The 9,152-nt window shown below is 39.9% G+C and overlaps 1 protein-coding gene and 1 pseudogene across 1 annotated transcript; both read right to left on the bottom strand.

Moving 5' to 3' along the window:
• LOC104748854 overlaps positions 1–97 on the bottom strand; it is a 2,641-nt pseudogene extending 2,544 nt beyond the window's left edge.
• LOC104747700 (probable thionin-2.4) lies at positions 7,778–8,655 on the bottom strand. Its single transcript, XM_010469381.2, has 3 exons — positions 8,361–8,655; positions 8,189–8,266; positions 7,778–8,089 (listed from the first exon to the last, which is right to left on the bottom strand). Exons 1-3 carry the CDS (start codon positions 8,584–8,586, stop codon positions 7,992–7,994), a joined length of 402 nt encoding a protein of 133 aa, XP_010467683.1. The 5' UTR covers positions 8,587–8,655; the 3' UTR covers positions 7,778–7,991.

Here is a 9,152-nt window from a genome sequence, read left to right as displayed (position 1 = left end):
TAGTCAATTTTTACAAAGTATTTGGGGGCAAAGTGTGAATCCCCCAAATACTTTGTAAGCGCTATTATTGAATCCCTACTGTTAAGTCGGTTTCCATTTACATATTTTTAGGTTTAGCGTTTTAAAAGCGCTATTATAAGGATTCATTTTTTAAATTTTATCAAAGATAACACTTACGAAAACTGCGCTATGCTTTTATGCTATCAATACTCATATTTTTTGTAGTGCATCAAAAACGTTTGCCCATTGAAACTTACTATGGTAAACTTTCTTAATTGTGGAGAATCTTAGCTGACTATTAACCAACAAAGACAATGGAGGAGATTCAGAAAGAACGTGAGGAAGACAAGCTATATTAATTCCTCATGGGGATAGATGAGTCTCTTTATGGAGCTGTTAAGTCGGCTCTTCTTTCTCGAGTGCCACTACCTACTCTCGAGGAAGCTTACAACACCTTAACTCAATTCAAAGAGTCCAACTTGTTGGGTCGCATGAATGATGAAAGGACCGTCAGTGTGAGTTTTGCAGTTCAGACCTCTTCAAAGACTCGCAACTTCACCGAAAACAAAGTCTCTGCCGATAATAGAATATGTTCTCATTATGGGCGTAATGGTCACCTTTCTGAAAACTGCTTCAAACTCATTGATCTATCATGGCCTGAAGAAAAATTACGTGATCGAAACACTTCATCCTCATCACGTGGTCCCTCTTCTCTTACCGGTAATGATTTTCACTTGCCTCTGCTGCAAAGTCCATCAAAAACAAACAAGGTCATGGTCGAGGTTTTTGCAATCAATCATGTCTCTTCAAGAGTCAATACTATGGACACCTCTCCCTTGACGGATGCTGATCGTATTGGGATAAGTATCTTGAATGATACACAATGGAAATTGTTGGTTCAACTTCTTGAAGAACGCAAACTCAACTCTCTTGAACAAGACTCTGGTAAATATTTTCGTGAGTGTGACAACCCGTCCTGTGGACCCCACTAGCCCACCGCTAGCCACCCCAACAGACCGTCCGTGGACCCTTCTAGCCCACCGCTAGCTGTCCCAACGGACTCCAAGCTGTCCCTACAGGGCATCGATCATAACCCATCACTGTGGATATCCAAATCCACCAGTAGGTTATTGGTGCGCCAGGCGTTCTTCGAACCCTATTCCCCACCCTTTAACAACCTTCCCACAGGACAAGCTGTCACCAATTGATCTGTGACAACCCGTCCCGCGGACCCCACTAGCCCACCGCTAGCTGCCCCAACGGACCGTCCGTGGACCCTGCTAGCCCACCGCTAGCCGTCCCAACGGTCTCCAAGCTGGCCCTGCAGGGCATCGATCTTAACCCATCAGGTCAATTGGTAGCAACTTGTCCTGTAGGAAGGTTGTTAAAGGGTGGAGACCAGGGTTCGAGGAACGCTTGGCGCACCAATAACCTACTGGTGGATTGGGATATCCACAGTGATGGGTTATGATCGATGCCCTGCAGGGCCAGCTTGGAGACCGTTGGGACGGCTAGCGGTGGGCTAGCAGGGTCCACGGACGGTCCGTTGGGGCAGCTAGCGGTGGGCTAGTGGGGTCCGCGGGACGGGTTGTCACAGATCAATTGGTGACAGCTTGTCCTGTGGGAAGGTTGTTAAAGGGTGGAGACCAGGGTTCGAGGAACGCTTGGCGCACCAATAACCTACTGGTGGATTGGGATATCCACAGTGATGGGTTATGATCGATGCCCTGCAGGGCCAGCTTGGAGACCGTTGGGACGGCTAGCGGTGGGCTAGCAGGGTCCACGGACGGTCCGTTGGGGCAGCTAGCGGTGGGCTAGTGGGGTCCGCGGGACGGGTTGTCACAGATCAATTGGTGACAGCTTGTCCTGTGGGAAGGTTGTTAAAGGGTGGAGACCAGGGTTCGAGGAACGCTTGGCGCACCAATAACCTACTGGTGGATTGGGATATCCACAGTGATGGGTTATGATCGATGCCCTGCAGGGCCAACTTGGGATCCATTGGGGCGGCTAGCAGTGAGGCTAGTGGACTAGCAGTGAGGCTAATGGGCTAGCAGTAACGCTAGTGGGGTCCACGGGACGGGTTGTTACAGTTAGTCTTGGATTATTGATTCTAGAGCTACAAATCATATGACTGGAACACTTGCTTTCCTGCATGATGTGTGTGATGTGCCTCCAGTTCTTATTAAACTTCTTGATAGACATTTTACTACTACTACTACTACTACTACAAAACAAGGACGAGTTCACTTAGGCTCTTCTTTGGATCTTCAAGAATTTTATTTTGTTGATGGTCTTCATTGTCATTTGATATTCGTTTCTCATTTGACTAGAGATTATCACTACATTTTTTCAACTCATTGATAAGATTTATATTGCCGTTCTCTAGTCGTACTACTTTAATATGCGGTTCTCTTATTTTCTTACACTTGTTTGTGATAATTCAACTGCTGTATGGATTTATCTTTTACCCTCCAAACAAGAAGCTCCTGTGCATATTAAAAACTTCATTGCTCTTGTGGAACGGCAATATTCCACCACAATCAAGAAAATCCGCAATAATAACGGTTTTGTCTAGCTCAGTTTTTTGCTCAAAACAATATTATTCCTGAGACTTCTTTTGTTGGGACACCTAAACAAAATGGTCGAGTTGAACGTAAACATCGCCATATACTTAATGTTGCTCGAGCTCTTTGTTTTCAAGCTGGTCTTCCCGCTGAATTTTGGAGTTATCATGCTCTCACTGCTGCTTATCCAATTAACTGTACACACTCTCCATTGCTCCATGGAAAGACAACTTTTGAGCTTATTTATCATCGTCCTCCTCCTCTTTTTGGTTGTTTGTGATATGCTCATAACTAGAAACATGGTGGTGATAAGTTTGAAAAGCGCAACACCAAATTTTTCCTCCTTTGTTACCCCTTTGCTAAGAAAGGTTGGCGGGTTTATATTGAGACAAGTGCTATCTTTGTATCCTGAATATGTAATCTTCAATGAAGTGGAGTTTCCTCTTGATATTTCTCCTTGTTGCCTGAATTACCATCTCCCGCTATTCCCACTCCATTTCTTCCGGATGAAGATTTTTTGGCTGCTCCATCATCAAAACATGCGGTTTCTTTTGTACCTGGACTAGTCGCTCCTTCTGCTCGATCGATCGCTCCTCCATCTTTTGATATTACAACCACACCTTCTGTGGTTACTGGACCGGCTGCTCCCACTGCACGAACGATCGCTACTTCTACTTCTGAAAAATCTTTGGTTGCTGAGCAGCCTCGATCGACCGTTCCCTCGTCCACACCTCTAGACAAACCGATAGATCTCTTGCTCCAGACCCTGCCATGCTTAATCCTGTTTTGGATCCGGTTTCTCCATCCTCTCTAGGTCTGCCTGAGTTGTTGGGTAAATGCCATAGAAAGAATCTACCATCTATTCTCCTCAAAAATTATGTCGTTCCTCCTGGTGTGCTACCAACAACATCTTCAGACCCTTCACCTTCGTTGTCTTCTTCTTTATTGATGGTTGTTGCAGGTGACCAACCTAAATCTCCTGGTAAGGGTAAGCGCATAAAGAAATCTCCTACTACATTTGTTGATTTTGTCACTACTCTCCTTCATCATCCTTATCCATCTGCGACACCATATATGTTGGAAAACTTTATTTCCAACGACCATTTTTCAGCAATGTTTCAAGCATATCTTCTTGCTACTACTTCCGGTTTTGAGCCTCGGTGTTATAACAAAGCTATTCTTGATGAGAATTGGCGTATCAACTGAAATTTTTTCTCTTGAAGACTTTGGTACTTGGAAAATTGAGGACTTACCTCCTGGAAAGAAAGCTCTAGACTGTAAATAGGTTTTATGACTCAAATACAACTCCGATGGTACGCTTGAACGTTACAAAGCACGCTTGATTTTCTTTGAAAAGAAACAAACAAAAGTTGAGGATTACACATAAACTTTTGCTCCCGCTGCAAAGATGATTACGGTTCGTGTTATTCTTCAACAAGTCACTTCACTCGATTGGGAAGTCTATCAGATGAATGTTCATAACGTATTTCTCCACAGTGATCTTGACGAGGAGGTCTACATCAAATTCCCTCCTGGTTTCTGCATGAACAATACTACTAAAGTTTGTAGGCTACGGAAATCTTTGTACGGTCTAAAGCATTGAAAAGAAAGAACTGATGTTTTGTTCAACAAACGTATAACTTTATATAGTGAGAAAAGGGTGTTCATTTTTAAGGGTTAGTAAATTAAGGTCTTTTAAAACTATATTTTTTGGCTTGTAGAGAAATTTAAGTGATATTTATGGTGACTTTGGATTTTAAGGTAATTACTTAACTAACTTATGGAATATACTCTTTGTATCTTATCTTGTATTATTATTGATTAGAATGATTAAGACTTACAAAAAAAAACATTATTTTTGTAATTTTGTAAGATTTTTTTTTAAATAATTTCTAACTAAAAAAGTAAAATATTTTTATTAAAGTATTTCGTAATTAATTATAATAATTTTCCTAAAAAATTAAAATATTTACTTTGTATCTAACTTTTTTGGTATTACACATTGAAATCTAATCATATATGATCCAAAATCCTCCCACTTATATTGAATAGTGACTCTGAAGACACATACGACACTTGAATGGCAAATACATCTTGTACAAGTGCTGACAATGTTGGAAACTTATGACTGTTGCGTCTCCACCATGCAAAGTAAAACAACCCAACCCATTTTTTTAATATAATAATTTAATTAGTAATACAAAACTCATTAGCAACCTAGCCCAATCAAACAACAGTAGCTAACATAAACAATACCATTAATCCAAGAACTATTAACGAATAAATGAATAAACCAATATTATCTATCCAACAACGTCAATAATATTAAAAAGGTCATAAAACAATGAACCAGCATCCTAACACTATTCTAGACAATTTTGTTCCACTCTAGAAACATAACAGAAGAACAAAGCAAACAACCGAGCTGCTAGAAAATCCTCCTCTTCATCGCCTAGATTCCACGATTACTTTTACCTGCACCACAAACTACAATTGAGATGCGTGAGTATTATCACAAATACTCTGTGAGGCGATCCTTCCATCTATTGGGCTATACACACAAGTGAAAAGACAAACACAAAAAATACACAAAACCAAGCAAACCAGACAATTCTGAATATGCATTGTCACTGCGCCCAGTCGACTGATGTAACCATCAAATCCCTAGCTGCATCGACCGATGTACTCCTTGCATCGACCGATGCAACCTCGCGTCTCCAGAAAATCCCTAGTTGCGTCGACCGATGCACTCTTTGCATCGACTAATGCAACATCGCGTCTCGAGAAAATCCCTAGCTGCGTCGACCGATGCACTCCTTGCATCGATCGATGCAGTCACGCTGATCATCGCCATACACGATCTCCATCGACTTTTCTTGACTCCAACAAACGCTCCATCATCCGTGACGCCAAATCCAACGTCAACATGCCACAACCACCACGACAACCAAGCACAAACAGGCACACAAGCAATCAATCACCCAAAAACACACAAAAACACACATCTAATCGCTTAGAAAAGCCATGGTCACACACTCACTTCTTAAACAAGCGGATCTAACTCTGAAACAATGAAAAACACACCACAACAAGCTTTAGAACCGATCACTAATCTAGATCACCACTCCTAAGGCTAGAACTCTCCAAAGATGACACGGAAAGCTCCAAATAACCACCAAGAACTCACATAACTAGTTGGTACAATTGAAGAACATATTCAAAAACTTGAAAGATGACCCGACCTTTTTTTTTTTTAATATAATAACCAACTACGATCTCATACTCACTAACAACCTAACATTGTTCAATTCAAACAGCGGAATAACCAATATTAAACCAGCAACTATCCAACAGCTAAATCTAATAAAGCAATAACCAGCAATATCATCAAACAAATAAAAAGCATCCTAATATCCTTCTAATGACCCAACTCTAGTAACCTAGCAAAAGCCAGACAACACAACAACGAGCCACTAGAATAACCTCTTCTTAATCGCCTTGTTTACACGAGCTTAGATAGAAACACAAACAATGCACAAAACCAATCAAACAAGAAAATCTGAAACATTGGAGTCAACCGACACTCCTCGTCGCCACGCTCGACACAGAACCTTGGTGTTGTGTCACCACCAAAACCCTAGCTGGTGTCGACCGATACATTTTTGGTATCGATCAACATCATCACGCAGAACATCACCAAAACATGATCACTCTCTACTCATCTCGTCTCCAACCGTCGCCAACACGACAGTGATGCCAAAACTGACCTCAGTAGGTGACGTCAACCAAACACAAATAAACACACAAGCAATCAATCACGCAAAATCAGTCAAAAACACACATCTAATCGCTTAGATAAGCCATAGTCCCGCACTCACCTTTGATGAGAACAGTAAGATCCAAGCCTCCTATAAACCTCCTAACGTCACCCCACACTCAGATCTTCTTCCAACGATCAGATTACATCAAAAAAAAGTACATAAACCCTCTTCTACGCTCACAAAACGATCTCTGGAAGAACTCTCCTTCTCTCAAACTTTAGAGCGATAAACGGCCAATCCTCACCCTAGGCGTCGAGTTTTCCTTTTATACACGAGCCCTATGGTTTGCACATCCAACCATGTCGAACCGAATAAATTAGAACTAACCCGAACAATAAACTAATGAGTGGTGTCGACCGAGACCCTTCTTTGGTGTCAATCAACACCCAAACCAACTTTTAGGTTTGCGGGCATTACAAACTTGACTAACATCTGCACTTCATCCTAGCCTTTTGAATTTGGAGGTCCTAAAGTTTTACTTTTACTTTTCACTATCATCTTCGTCTTCTTTGTGGAAGAGCTTGTCCTCTGCAAGTAACTTCTCAAAAGCAACCCTAAATTTTAATGCAGCAATTAGCATGAGATATGTGGAGTTCTACCTAGTCACACAATCTAAAGACAAGCTTCCTCTACGGCATTTACCCCAATTGAAATATTTCAATTTGTCCCTTGATGACCTTACATACCTAATTGCATTTGTAATACCCACAATGCTTTCATTTACCTTTCCGAGACCATCTCTCTATCAAATTCAGTATATGCGCACAACAACGCATATGGATCAATGAACCATTTCTGACTAATGCATCAGGTCCCATCATCCTGCAAGCATTTGTGCATAGCCTAAGTGCTTTATCATTCCGTTTAGTGTTATCCAGAAACACCGATGAAAATAGCTGCTCAGCCTTTGAAAATGTATTAATTTATATTATTTTGAGTGTGTGATCGTCCTTGAGGAAACCAACTCAGTTTCATAGAACTTAAACAAAACCAGAATACGTAAGAAGATTTGGTCGGTATAGTAAGAAGAGCAATAGTTACAAGCCAAGATACGTAAGAACTTAGAAGTAACCATTATATATATATAAATTGATCACACACTCAAAATAATATAAATTAATACATTTTAGTGGAATATTATAAGTTTGTGTTAGGGTGAAGACTACTATGGTAGAGTTTGGATTTGATTAATTGTTGTTAGGTAAGATTTAGACTTTAGAGTGTAATTACACGTACGTAGAAACAAGAGAATCTTCGTCTAGTTGGCTACTTAATATCATCTCTAGTAGTAATTAGTAAACAAACCTTATCACTGTTATTAATTAAGTATTATTCTTTGTCATGATATGAGCTAGAAAAACCATTCCGTTCAAAGAAAAAAAAATGAAAATGGATGAGAACAGAAGATTTATACGAAACACATTATTCATTATTTTAAAAATAAAGAGTAAAAGGCATATACAATCTAGAGATTGACAACCTTTAACACACATACGTAAACGAGCACGAAGATCTTAACATTGTTGTCGCATACATGACAATTATTGCAAACATGAAAAAAAAAAACACTGTGAACCTCCTTCACCCGTGGTATTTTCATGGTTGTTTAGGCAGTTTCAACTGCATTCATCGAGTTTTTGGTGCAGACTGTCAAACATGCGTTGGCACATTTTTCAACTGCTCCATTGACGATTTCACTTGCATCTAGTTATCGAAACAAAATTTGAACGATTAATACTTTCGTCAATTATTATATAAAAAATAATTATATATAGTAGTAATGAGTTTGAGAATTTATTTTACCGGAGTTCTGGAGAGTGGTCAAAGCTCCGCACACAGAGGATACGCATCCCAACTTGCAGTATTCATTGACAGCATCACCTTCAGACAAAAATAAAATTACATAAAAATGAAATCTTGATCCGTTTTGTAACAAATAACGTACCTCAATGAATCACAATGATAATTAACTTACCAGTGTTTTCAAGAATGTCATGGGTATATCCGTTAGGACATTTTCCATTAACAATCTTGCAGCCGCTAAGGTTTGCACATAGTGCCCTGGAACCTCCCCCTAAGCGGCAAGTGTTGTAGATATTCCTAGCAGTTGTGTTGGGACAGCAGCTCTTGGCGTCAACTTGAATTTGTGCCATGAACAGACTCATTAAGAGCACACTTACGATCAAAGTTTTTCCTTCCATCCTTCGATTGATTTGTTTGATTGCAAAATGTATGTGGAGAGTTAAGCTTGTATTGATGAAATGGTGATGGAACAAGGCTCGTTTAAATACTAGTTGGTCTACAGTTTGAAACCACAAAATTCATTTAATACCCCTTCATCACATACTCTATAGCCTCTGTACACGTTGCATGGACCACTTTATCTCAATGGCTACCTTCACGACCCGGAAAATTACTTTCTTCTCTTTCTTTCAATTTTGTTTTGTTTTGTTTTGTTTCTTTGGTTAAGTATGAAGAAAAGACCTCTTAAAATGTTGTGTTACTTAAATATTTTGAATTTGGATGCTTAATTTTCTGTTTACAATTAACTATTCCTTGTTAGTTTTGCTAGTTATATCATGTATGTCCGTGGTAGCCTCTTAGAATTTCCTGTCAATGACGTGCGTTTATGAGGTGGTGAATCGTTTTGCTGATATCTTGTGTGAATCTTGATAAAAGAAAGATCAGAGTTCCATCCAGAATGTATAAGGATACGAACAAGCAAAGAAGTCTAACCCAACTTACCTGAAAGTACACAAGATGCTGC

The sequence above is a fragment of the Camelina sativa genome, chromosome 15 (genome assembly GCF_000633955.1).
Source record: "Camelina sativa cultivar DH55 chromosome 15, Cs, whole genome shotgun sequence".
NCBI lineage: Eukaryota > Viridiplantae > Streptophyta > Magnoliopsida > Brassicales > Brassicaceae > Camelina > Camelina sativa.
The sequence above is the reverse complement of the archived record's forward strand: the minus strand, read 5'-3'. Positions and strand labels throughout refer to the sequence as shown.

What these genes read in the sequence shown, in the direction of transcription:
- LOC104747700 (XM_010469381.2), bottom strand. Translation starts at nt 8,586, where the DNA reads ATGGAAGGAAAAACTTTGATCGTAAGTGTGCTCTTAATGAGTCTGTTC. An exon ending in TGACATTCTTGAAAACACTG is followed by an intron (nt 8,267 to 8,360) that starts GTAAGTTAATTA and finishes TTTTGTCTGAAG; the next exon opens with GTGATGCTGTCAATGAATAC. An exon ending in GACCACTCTCCAGAACTCCG is followed by an intron (nt 8,090 to 8,188) that starts GTAAAATAAATT and finishes TTCGATAACTAG; the next exon opens with ATGCAAGTGAAATCGTCAAT.